The sequence below is a fragment of the Ostrinia furnacalis genome, unplaced genomic scaffold (genome assembly GCF_004193835.3).
Source record: "Ostrinia furnacalis isolate ACB-3 unplaced genomic scaffold, ASM419383v2 OfSCF0465, whole genome shotgun sequence".
NCBI lineage: Eukaryota > Metazoa > Arthropoda > Insecta > Lepidoptera > Crambidae > Ostrinia > Ostrinia furnacalis.
In genome coordinates, this window is record NW_021130704.1 from 13,749 (window position 1) to 27,186 (window position 13,438).

The 13,438-nt window shown below is 38.4% G+C and overlaps 1 protein-coding gene across 4 annotated transcripts in view; it reads left to right on the forward strand.

The window, feature by feature from the left end:
• Positions 1-207: 207 nt before the first annotated feature.
• The window catches only part of ckn (CRK like proto-oncogene, adaptor protein), a 166,879-nt gene continuing 153,648 nt past the window's right edge, over positions 208-13,438 (forward strand). For all 4 annotated transcript variants that reach the window (XM_028322666.1, XM_028322682.1, XM_028322673.1 and 1 more), the window contains exon 1: positions 208-703. Coding sequence is in view for 1 of the 4 variants with exons in the window: in XM_028322692.1 (XP_028178493.1) it covers positions 670-703 (34 nt within the window). In the remaining 3 variants the exon portion in view is untranslated. The remainder of the gene's footprint in view (positions 704-13,438) is intronic.

A 13,438-nucleotide genomic window follows, 5' to 3' on the forward strand; every position in this document is an offset into this window, starting at 1 on the left:
CGTATCGGTACAAAATCTTGTAATACGAACAACTGGATAAACATCGACGTTACTGGTACTTCAGGTGGTGTCTATGAGATCGGCCTTATGGCGACGCGATCGGCCTTATGGCGGCATTATCGATGCACTCAGCGATGCGCCGACGAGTGCCACACGTCAGATAACGGTCTCGCTCTGTAGCGTAAATAAATTTTACAATCTCGCTTTATTACATTATCGAGCGATCGCTAGGGCCGCGCGCCCACACGAGCGTGTCGGCGCGCCCGTCAAAATCACGACCTACTCAAACGAAATCCCCGCGTAAAAACGAGAAGAAATTTCATACAAAGGTAGGTTTAATTTATCGGCGAGTCACGACAACTCGATCGAGCCGTCGTCGGATTTGTCGGGTGCAGTGTTCGAGACTCGAGTCTTGGAGAGTCGCGGGGGAAGGGTGCTACCGCGCCGCGCGACGCTCCCGCGGCCGCCCGATGCCGCGCTCTTTCTTCAGTCTGTCGCTCGCACGACGCCGCACCAGACGTCTGGGCCGCACGCTCGACAACTCGCGCTTCGACTAACTTGTGATCAAACTTAGTGCAAGTTTCAAGTGGATCGGATGATTGCAGTGTTGTGACGTTCGACAATGAAAGTGTGTTAAGTGCTAAAACTAATTTCTGGAAACTCGTGCCGATGGTCCTCTTGAATACTAACATGAAAATTAATGGTAAAGTCCTCACATGTTTGCATGATTGGATTTGTTCGTTGTCTCTTGGTATGCTATCTATGTGGATGATCTGATGATCTTGGCTTGCACGGCGACAGATACAGTGGTAAGGTCGGAAGTTCGAGACATATTAATTCAGATATTTAAATCGTACCATTTGGACCACCGAAACCGCCAAAACAATGGTGGACCTTGCGTCTGTCAGACGACATTGAATCTCCGAATGTAAATTTGAGACGGTTCGAACAATGAACAGTGAGTTTAGAAGTCGATTTGAATAGAGCTTGTGTGTGTGACCCTGCTGCGCCTACGGGACCCGCCGCTGTGGGTGGACGGCATAGTTCCAAACGCCTAGAGTACACCAGTGGGTGTTTGAATGGAGCCAGTTAATAATAATGGTGAGATTTAATCACCGCCATAGAGGTTACACAACAAAGCTATAAGCATGCCTATGGCTCGAAATGTAGAAGACAAACCCTTGAAATAACAATCAGAACTGACTAACAAATGCTTACAAGAAGTATTATACCGGCTTGTAGTTAAGTAGGTACTAATCATTAATACCGTAATTCAAAAGTAGGTAGAGACAAATTAATGTGTTCATTAATACTTGCCGCCAAAAATAAATTTTCTGTCTGCGTGATGAATCAAAGTTATTCCCCATAAATTATGTGGTAACTACCCATTTCTTAGAATTACAAAATACCGTTAGGTCTAAACACAAGGCTGCTAAAGAGTTCACTGCTAGACTGATGTTTATAATGTTACAGATGTTAGCCCTACATTTAAGTAAGTTTGATTGTAATCTATCCAACGAGCATCTGTCTGTTGTATGTTCTAAGACAATAAATAAAGGTTTTTCGCTGTGTGTTACATAAGCTGCCTGAATCCTAACAATCTCCTCCATCCTGTTCACAAGGCGCGTTAATTTTGCACATGCTGTCCGGACCTCAGATGGCTGACAAAAAACAGACACCTCCTCACACATGTGCTCCAATTCGGGACAATCTTCCTCACACGGTAGTTGGGACTATGAGGGCCTCGAAGTTCTGAGCCTACAATAGTTGGAAAACTTCACTTTGAAATAATAAATGAATCCAACAATATAATGGCAAAACCGCTCTAGCCGCTACCATATTTGCTCGCACGTAACGTAAACGTTCCACTACAGTTACCTGAAAAACTGCACCAAAATTATTCTGCTCATATTCTAAAACAACGCAGAAACTTCGGATTCAAATTCATGTGATTCAAGCTTACTGTTGGTTATAGTCCAATTTTTATATCAATCACAGGCTTGAATCTATCTTCGAAAGACAAAATTAATGACAGAGACAAATTGCCTACCCTTGGGACATTGAACCTGTATTTCCCCTGCAGTGGTGAGGCAAAGCAAATGGCTTGACTATTGTAAACACTGAAACAAAAGACGAAAGAAAGAAAAGTAACGCCTACACAAATCAAATTTAATTAAAGAACGGATTGCCAGTACCCCTGTTATTATAGAACGCATCTGTTGTAATGATGAATGCGTTGCGGTCGGAAATAAAAAGCGTTGGAGAAACCTGCGCCGGCGCAAGCGAGGGCGGCACGTGGGCCGGCAGATGCGCGAGACTATCCCGAGGCCGTCTCGAATCTGTTAGGGATGTATTTATTTGTATTCCAGACGATTTTGGATTGTTATGACTCGATTGTTAAGCTTGAACCCCAAATTGAATCCATCCGTCAGTTTGATCACCCTTCGATGAGTCTTTGATCGAGAAACTTGAAGCAAAGCAGTCAATGCGAATGATGCAAACTTACTTGTAGGAGGCGTTTATGGTGTCACAGACGATCTTGATATAACGGCATTGGAAAATAATAATAAAAATTCAGTAAGCATTAAATTTAAATCACAGGCAGTTCACATCACTACCACGAGCACGATCTTTTATCTTACAATCGCTAACCTCGCGTGCAGTCGCGATTTAAGCTTCATTATTCCGCCGTTAACTTATAAGGCACTCGATATTATCTGTATTTACTTATAGCCCTTTAAAATATTGCCACCCAAAAATTACGAGATTTAAATTTAAGATGACTTTCCTTTATTTATTTTCGTATTCTTTAATCAACGCCAAGATGTTTCGGAAAGCAATTTGTAACAGATGTTCATACAAATTGCAATCGTTATCCAGATTGTGATCTCTCAGAAATAGGTTTCTAAGTTCCAAAGAGGTCAAGTCCGGTTCGAAGGGCCGAGTTTTTCCGCCGATGATCGGTGCCAACTCGTAGACTGATCGCCTTTTACGGCAACCTGCGCCGGTACGAGTATTGACAACTGTGGGATAGCCGACATGGACTCGACCTGAGATAACTATCTCTGTTTCCATAATTTCTCTGTCCTTATCCGTGCTGCGATTAAACGCATTCTAATCATGAATAGGAAACCTTTTTCGTCGAAGCGCAGATAAGAAAGCTTTAACGTCTTTTTATGTTGCGAAATCACAAGGCGGTAAAACCACACTCGGTCGTTGAGGCACCAGTAAAACAAAGTATAACAAGGTTCGCAAGCAGAAACGTGTAATACAATACTTACATTTGAAACGCATTGGAGGTAACAAGCCGTGTAAACACATTGTAAACTCAACGCAAACAGTGAAGCAAAACGTGTACAAACTCCAGTTTGAGTAATCGCGAATAGCGCTATATGAATATTAATATGCTCGGGAAGCGTGTAAATACTAAACACTAAACTAGCAATTTGCTCGTTTGACGTGTGAAGGTTGCTCGCAAATTAATTTTGTTATTTAAAAAGAATGAATGACTCTGACGGGTTGCAATCAAACCTAGACATTGATAGAAAATAACCATTTAACGGCAATAGAAACTGGTATTGTTACAGCAAAAACTATTTAAGTTAATGCGCTCTTGATAAGTATCAAATTGTAGAACACAAACAAATGTTACATTACATTTGTTTGTGTTCGTCAGTAGAGCGAGCAATTGCACCCTTTATCGAGTCGACCAATCAGGAAACATGCATAGCATTACATATTTTATGAAACAGGGTAAATTACTAAAACATTATGCAATTTGGGAATAATTATATGAGGTAATGCATCAAAATGTGGCACGTACCAAACCACCTGCCTGACAGCTGCCGAATTCGAAGCTGCCCAAAATGTGCGCGATGCATCAGCAGATGTTACTAAATCGCTTTTGTGGATCCAGGTGGGCTGCTTTAATAAGACATCTGAATAAGCCATGATGCGTCGATAAAAAAGTACATCAGTTTGAAAGAAATCAGGATACGACTTTTTGTTAAGCTTTTTACTCTCAAGGTCTCCAAAATAATGTTGTTGAGCAAAAAGTGTTATACTTCACATTGATTATTATTATATTATACAGATGTAATTCCATTATACCTACTCTATCTCTCTTGAGCTATTATTTTATTCACAGCCTACTCCAAATTCTCGTTCCGTAACAATTTGCTTCAGGAATCTTGACGAATTAATTTGTTATGTCGAAATTAATTTCAGTGACCGAAAATGGAGCCTCTTAGCAGGAAGTGCGGTAGACGAGCCCGTTTCTAATATAATTAATCTTAGCCCACCTTTAATCCTCCATTTTACTCTTGAAGTAAGTAATTGAATAAGCTTGAGTTCAAAGCTCTTAGTATTACGTCATCTGCGAGCATTTTGATAATGACGTATCACTTTTGTTTTCGCTTTCGCAATTTAATCAACGTCGATCCGATGATCAGGCTGCAATGGCGGCTATAAATAGTGAACCCACATCTGACACCCACATTAAGGTATCTAATCGTCGAATCTATCAGGTAGAAGTAATATTACGTCTCCGACAGTCTCAAGAGGAAATAGAGCTGAGAATAAATCGCCCTTACCTCGAACTTGTACTAAAATAGTCGAACACTCTACGCCTTCCATTTCTCTGCCTCCATTACCATATCCTGTGCTCCAATATGTTAGTCACGGAGCGCGTGCCCGTTGAACTACGTTAACCTTTTAGGGGCATACCAGACTTGCTACTTTTAGTATAGGTTTTGTGTCTATATTGACTGCATTACGTTTTGACAACACTGTACACGTATTAAGATCTTTTGTGATCGAGAAGTCATCGTTCAGAGCTTCTATTGCGACTCATTTGCTGTCACAGGAATTTAAACATCATGTAGTTTCCTCACTGCATTTGTCCTAATACTTGCTAAACTAACTATAGATGATCACCTATGATGAAAGTGGCATATTATTCTTTCTATCTCCGAAGATTTAAAAACATTATAAGCCTATAATACCTGTAGTATCTGTATGTAATGTACCTATCTGTAGTATTTAATGTTATTGTACAGTGATAGTTTGTCTCGGCAATACATTAGAATGAAACCGTTAAATTGAGATGGATAACTTTAAGATGGGATAAGACGAGGACCCAGGTGCGCGCTTGAAGAATCCTTTCGTAAATTACCGTAATTTAATAGTCACGATAATACACCTGCAAACAGTGGCCAAATTAATTGAGAACGGTAAATCTTTAGCGTGTGTTTAATGAAAAAACTACGAGAATTATTATATCATTTATAATATTATGTACATTATTATGGCTATATAACGGTTAATTACAGCACTGAAGGTAATTTACTTCACGGCAGAGCGTTACAATATTGCTATTATATGGCATGACTTGGACATTGTGGCCTGACGGGGGGCGGACCCGATGACATTACATCGTTAATCACTCCCATTGCGGCCAAAGAAAATTTTGATTTTCAATTTGAATTGCCGCGGTGATTACCAAATCCTACACCGGTGATGAATGACGCTGTTAATGAAGGGTTGACGTGCCGTGTCGTTCGACAGTGGGACCGGATGGTGATGCCTCTGATGTATGCTCCGCAACCAGGCCTCCGGATGTGGATCGTTTTAGGGATCCTTAAGGACTAAAATTAGATAATATTCTCTGTGGCAATTTACTAAGTTGTGTATTGTGTACTAGAATATTTAATGAAAGCAGCTAACTGGGAGTACACAAAATTATAGTAAGTGGAAGAATTTGTATCTTAACTCTCAATTCCATACAATAACAGTATTTTCCTCAAGACTCATGATATCTCCGTAAACGAAACTCTCACTTGCCTGATTTTTTAAAACGTAACTTTCTCACAACCTCGTTTTTGTTATCCTGTTTGTTTTGAATAAATTGCTGTGGGGTGAGCAATCGTCACAGATGTGACTTTTTTAATTTCCTCTATTTGTTGTTTGTCGGGTGCAGACGATTTTTTGCTTCGTTAATTTGGCTCCGTATTTTCAACGAGAAATTGGTTCAACATGTTCTGGGATATCCTGACATCTCATTATGTCTTCCTCTTCAAAATGATGTCCCTATTCAAAGATATTCTTCATATTCTTCCTCAACAATTTCAAAATCTGAATCAGTCATAGATTAACACACCTGTGTTCAAATCTACAGAATCACCAATATGATTATCACCAGTATCAATATTGTAGCTCGTTCATAATTGAAACACGAACAATTTGCAGTGTAATTTCAAACTCGCCCGTACTCCATTTCCGCGCATGACACATCGTATCAATTTATCTTGCTTTGATAAAATCGTTATCAGCAGTATCGTTGAAAATAAATTTTCTAGAAAACTGGACTATCGCGACGTGTTTGCTTTGCTCCAGATAAATTGGGGACGGCTGGTTGAGATGGTGTCGAGAGTAACAGATCAAGTACACCCACGCCTTTTCTAAGTCAATCAATGTAATTTGACTTGGTTGATTAGTTTGTAAACTGCAAATTATTGTTACTAATTTTCTGCCTTAAATGTTTTTTATTGAAGCATAAAGAAGGCAAATTGGTACAATTGTCGAGGAATCGACGTCATTCATATTAATTTATTTACTTTTAGTTATACATTGTGTATTGTGTTTCATTGTACCTTTAAGTATAAATGTGTGTAGAATATTAGCCAATCAATATAGTATTTCTGAGTAGATAAGATAGATATTAGTTTCAATAAATGACTAGTTAAAAACAATTAAAGCTATCAACGACGGTGAAATGAGTAATAGTCTCAACACCTTCCGATCTCATAGTTTTTCTTTCACCTCTTCTAGCTACGAGTACATCGTAAATATTTTCATTATTATTTCCATGATTCTATTCACTGTTGTTAGAAACAGATAATAATAAACCTTTCAACGCATCTGTTAACTAACGTCAAATTTAGAGGAACCATGTGTTTCTTTTCCTCCCATTTTGAAGGGAAACCAGTTTTCGGAACTACTACTGTATTGTGTTGGGATCTCGGCCGAAATCTGAATAAGCATTAATTGTTTTATGCAAATGCCTAACGGTAGATGCAGTTTTATTCATAGCTTGAAATAAAAAGTCAACAACGATTCGGATTATTTTGATGGCACTACCATCGAAAGATAAACATCTGATTACATTAATACGCGAATTTATGTTTATAAGAATGTAACGAATATGATAATTTTCGTTTTACGATACGTATATTCAACGCTCTAGCATTCTGATGCTGCAATTTCAAATTCATAAGCAATCATCTGTGTTTTTGTCTATTTGTCTATATTGAGCCGTGGGGCTTAAAACATTTATGTGGTGATTAGTTAATTCTCCTTTCTTTTAGACAGTTTTGTCTTTTTTTGTAACACATTTGACACGCTCAGACGCAGGTGTGCGATTGACCGTTTGGCTTTCTGCCAGCTCAATGCAACAAGTCTAAAACATCTTGAGGATTACTGATGGATAGCATTTCTCTGGGCTTTCCTATTCTTCCTGGTATACAGATGTCCTTTCAGTGTAGGCTAGAGGTGTTTCATTTTCTTTAGAGGTAACAAATGGCTGGCATCTAAAGCAAGTCCTTATTTAATATTGATTTTATCATCATCGTATTTTTGTACATTAGTAAGTGTGTATGCCTCTGATCAGATTAAATTACAATTTGACGTCACAGTTAAAAAAGTAAATACACGATCTTAATTGACTTGAAATCCGTGTCATAACATCCAAAAGAAATCAGAAGTCAAAACAGTTAATTGAAATGATGCTATAACTAAAGCAGTAAGTATAAGATTACCATCTCATTCCAAAGTGCAGTAAGTCATATCAGGTTGCATTCGAGCGGGTCGTGTTGGTAGACGCAATAATATACAAGGTCTTTTTCATTAATCTTACAATAACAGAGATGTGCTTTCCTGATAACCTTGATACTTTATTAATTTTGTTTGCACGAATTTGTTATAGCTTGGATGGTTTAATTAACCAAACTAGTTTTGATGTTAAATTAATGTGTTAACGATCCTTGACTAATTATATTTTATTATCTTGATGACTTGATTTTTGACAAGGTGTGATGATGTAAATCCCATTAATACAAATAAAATAAATAAAAAACAAACAAGACAAAGTTCGTTGAAAAAATTTGTATAAATTGGATGGTACTCGTAGGTAGGTACGAGGTACCTACTTATTGTCAGACAAATGAACATTAGATGAAGTCGGTTAAAAATGATACATCGTGCAAATTGAGGGAAATTTGATTTGATGATTTCAGAATGACTGAAATATATTTTTAGTTATAGTTGTAGGGATAGTATAGTAGGAGAATTTTAAGTGACTCTATGGGCCTTTTTGGTGTAACCACCACACCACGTGAAATGACATATGACACATACAAGGGTAGCCTTAGGCGTAGGTGGCACAAACTCCGAAATAAGCTCAACAAACCTTAAACGTCCAACATCAAACCAAAGTGTAACTACAGCATACTTTGCGAACTATCCCTTTGTTGGAACCTTAAAACAATGTGGTCACCACGCTTGCTCGTTTTACAAACGTTTCCATTATTTTATACTGGAGATACATTGTTTGGTACTTTAGAGAAAGTTGTGCTGAGGATGAAAGGATTTATGACGAACCATAAACAGTAGAAGTTTGCATATGGATATTGTTTATTAACATTATAACTAACCAGTAATACTCCGTAATGAGCATGATCAGAATCTAAAGAAGAAAACATAATGACGTAATAATCAGGCAAATTCTAATAGCACCAATGTTTTTGATTGTAATGGTAATTTTTCCATTAGACAACTCAAGTTCTCTAGGAAGTAGTTAGAGACTGTATGAGTGTGTTGTCAACCAAGCAATTAAAGTCAATAAGTGTAGCGCAGACCCTATTATCAAAATATCGTTGCATCAAAACATTTCTGTGCGCATTGCTTCGTCATCCTGTTGCTTGGTCGACCCATTTTCTCCGGTCGTGCGGCGATTAGTCTCGGCATCCATTCCAGGCCGGCCATATTCAGTCTGTAATCTACCACCATATTTGGCGGGACAATTAGCTGTCATATTCTTTTTCTTTATGCACGTCCATCTGTTGTGCGTGTGAGCTTTGTTTTGTAGTAACAGTGTGTTGCATGCTTTACTAATCTGTGTCTTTGTCCTATTACACTTGTCATGCCATCGAATGTTTGATTTTAAATTTCGAATGTTTATTTTTTAAATTCAAACTTTTCGATTCCAAGCTTATTTAATTTTCATCAGACTGCCAGCGTGAAAAGTTGCATTATTGCCAACCAGTATTCAATATTCGTCTACCTACAGCATATCGGACCGAAACCAAATTACGTGAATTCACAAAACCCGTCCGATCAGCAATTTTCTGCATGCATAGCGAAATTTTCATCCAAAATTCATTTGCTGCAACTAAAATATTGTACTCGAATTTATTAAACTAAAACAATTTGCTGTGCGTTCGAAAGTTTCGGCAGAAAATAGCAATTTATCAATAAATCACGTACAGACGCGGCTTAATTTAAATTTCGTTGTAAACGGCACAGTTGATGGGTCATTTGTATGCGGGTTTCGCAGATATTGTAATAATTCTCGGTACAAAAAGTAGAAGATTACAGTAATGAAGCGGTCATAAAATTGTCGAATTTTCCCTCGGTATTAAAACGTCAGAAGGCTTCATCACGAACAATTGAGTCCAGATATCTTTTATCTTTTCGAAGTAACATTTAAAGGAATGTTGATATTTCCTTTTCCAATAAAAGAAAGGTTAAAGCTTTAAATAAAGATCGCTAATGAAAATATTTAAACTAAAGACCATTCGAAGTCCATGCCCTGAAGAATACAAATAGCCTGCTCAACCACCTTGTACGTGATCACCACAATGTATCTTATCCCTCATTCCACAGGAATCAGTCAAGAGTAAAAATAGAGGATCATTTTTGAGCTTTATTATCATGGTCGTAAGAAAAAATGAAGACGTCGATGATGGCTGTCTAAAAGCCAGCTCTAACGACTCCATAAGCGACGGAGCGTTAACAATGACTGTGTACTCGCCGTGTGTGTTTCAACGATTTATATTCAACACGGGCTTCGGTTTGAATACTCAATTTATAACCAGAGATAGTGTCAACCGTTAGGCGATAATCATCGCTGTCATCTGGACAGGGTTAAAGGTATCTAAGAACAGCTAGCTCGGTTGAACGATGTTGTTAAACCTGATTAGTTAGAGAAGACCAAAATAATACATCGAACTATAGATTAACAGTTGATTGTATTCAGTAAACATTTGCATCTTAATCACAATAAGAATAGGAACAGTCCATGTCTAAAAATCAGTTTCTTCAGAACATTAGCTCACGCACTCGTTCCAATAGCATTGAGTTTTTTGGTATGAAGGTTAATTATTGTAGAATTAATATAAAATGATATTGCTCATGTAGCTGAGCTAGACTAGCCCGTGTGGAGCCGGGCTCGTAACGTGATACCATCGGCCCATCTATCATTAGACTGGAATGGATAAATAAGTAAATTGTTGACGCTCAACATTTATGATATCCCAGTAAATCAATGAAGGGGCTGCTACAAGTCTCTTTAAACTCAGCAAGTTAAAATATCAAGAAATAGTCTTTAATGGTTCCAATTACTAAATCTACTGCTACTTTATGAAAATTAGTCGTACTCGTAGATTTTGTATAGTTAAATATGCGTATTTTAAATTGAGTTTAATTACCCTAATAGCGCATGACATTAATGAAACTGTGCCTGACAAATCCAATTTATTTAATAGCAGTCTCAAATGTTACCGACTCCTCAAAAAGCTTGTCCACTGAACTAACATAATCAGTATTTGGGTCTGAAGCAAATATTAACTTTTCGAAATTAGATGAAGGCACAATGAAAGACGTCGGCTTCAATAGCCATGTTTGACAGGTTAATCCATCAAATCTTACTATTACTACGGGTACTGTTAAATCATCTCCAATCAAGTTTTTAACGCATGTCAACGGACTCTCGAGACGAGAAACAAGCCTGCCCATACAATCAAAGCGAATAAAAATTATATTAATCACTCATACAATGGATGTTGTGGAGCGAAATCGTTTTTTATTCGACGCTTTTTGCATGATATGCAATTAGTCTAACGATTCTGATTCGAGTTCAATACAATTTTGCCAGTGTCTTTAGCGAAGCGGACGCGATTTAACGGTATTAATATTTAACTTTCTAATGCGAGCTTTGTCGTGAGATTTTAAGTACCTCATGTCTGATATGCGATTGTCTGGACAGTAATTATGGATATGTCATGACGTTTTGGAAATTTGAAACAGCATCATCATGCTTGACCCGTACATAGCTTATTCGATATGAATCGATTGTCACTAATCGTGCCGTTATGTCTGGCTACTCGCACCGGCTCGCTAACTAACGCTAACAAGGTTGAACTTCAACAACGGATTTGTATTTGCGTGTCACTGTGACATCTCGTGAAATTCCAAATCGTAACCACTACAGAGCACTTGAATGTAATCAAGTAGTCCTGTCGCGACCTCACGTACCATTCGCAGCAAAAAAGCACAAAACAGCCCCCCAAACAAACAATGCAAGTGCTTAAATAACTGTCAGAGCTATCATGTTTTTGCAAGCGGGTGTTGCGGTAAAAATTGATTGGAACGCACAAAAACGGACATTCATTTAAACAGCTGTCCGTTAAAAGATAAAATAAAGGTCCCCAACGTTTACGCACTCGAAATGCAAACGAAGCGCCTGAGATTGGCAGCATCCCCGCGTCGAGCCAACAACACTTCCAATACACTTTTTGTTTCTGCATTCATTTGTAGATCCAATTTCGAACCGAAAATTGAATATTTGTCGTATAATTTATATATGGCACGGAAACGCCCTGCGATAGGCCGTAAGTGGCCATCAATCTTGTCCCAACCTGTATTTGCTCCTACATCAGTGTCGCTTACCGCACGAGGTCATTTACAACTATCCATTGACGGATGATTTGCAATTTCTTCGGCATTGTACCTTTTGTGAGACCTCATAGGCGACTCGTTACGGCCTCCCCTAGCCCGAGGCAATTTAGGACTATCAGTTGGCCCCGCTTTCACAGCTGATGAATGACCTGGGCCTCGTCCCTTCGCGCCTCCTGACATGCCCCGCTTTTGAACAACAAATCGTTTCCCTTTCATCGCTCTCGCTGTCTTGTTTACATGAAATTTAATTTTAAAACCCTCTCGTTATGGTGTCAACAATAATGGCATCAGGAGAGACGTTCCGATACGAATTTACAGTTCACGTTTCTCGGTAAATGGGGGGTAGACTTTCGCAACCAGCAATTGCAGTGTCGGTTGATTTTGAGAATTATCAATTTTACTCTCGATGTGTTATTAGCGCGTATCTTTTATTGGACGCCCGGAGGACATGAGAGAGATTAATCAATTACCGTCACTTTCACCGGAGGTCAGCCATTGTGCAGAGGGCATCGGCGTTCAATCGCGGTCCTGCGCCGCTAACAACGTCAACTCAAGCAGCGTGTTTTAATTGACAGCGTGCTTGTAGAATTAGCTATTCAACTGGCATAATGAAGATGTCAGCCGATACTAATTCCCTGTGATAGATAGCTCAAGGGAAAATACACTTTCTCGGATATTGCTACTTGAATTTAATCTCCTATTCCTTTAGTATTTTCAAGTTATTTATGAAGCTGTAAATAGAGACTCTTGGCGTTTTATGTTTTCTATTTATTAACGTTTCTGATATTCCGTTCTGGAAATAATTATCCCTGTCTCACATGCTCTATGATAATTGAATGCTGGTATAGTAACCTACTTGTTTATCATTAAGCATTCATTTTCAAAAGGCTGTTACCCTAAAGACAATGGGAAGGTAATTAGCGATAGCAAGCTGATGTCTCGGCGCTGATAGATGACTAACAGCCTCCTCGTTAACTAGTCTTGTACCGATTCTAGTTTTTACTAAGTAAACCTAAGCTTACTGTGCTTGAGCTTTGGAAGTCGAACATTGACTTCGAACTCCTACTATATTCTTCTAATTAATTTCGTTGCGGGTCCAACATGACCACATCATCGGCCACATGTCTTTTAGATGAACATTCAGGAATTTTTCTTTGTTTGTACACTTAATTACTTGAATTTTAATAAACCCTTTCCCATTGTATATTGTCCCATAGCGTAAATCAATCTTAATTATAGTTTCGTGTAAGTGTTCCTACTCTTCTATTTTGGGTATACTGTCCTTATTTATTACTTCTTACAATGCCCTGCGGACGTAATGTCGTTAATGCTTTATTATCTAGATCATAAGGTTCGTTTTAGTTTACTATTAGTGGTTCGACTCATAAAGATCCATGCATCGATATATCATTATGTCTGTATTAAA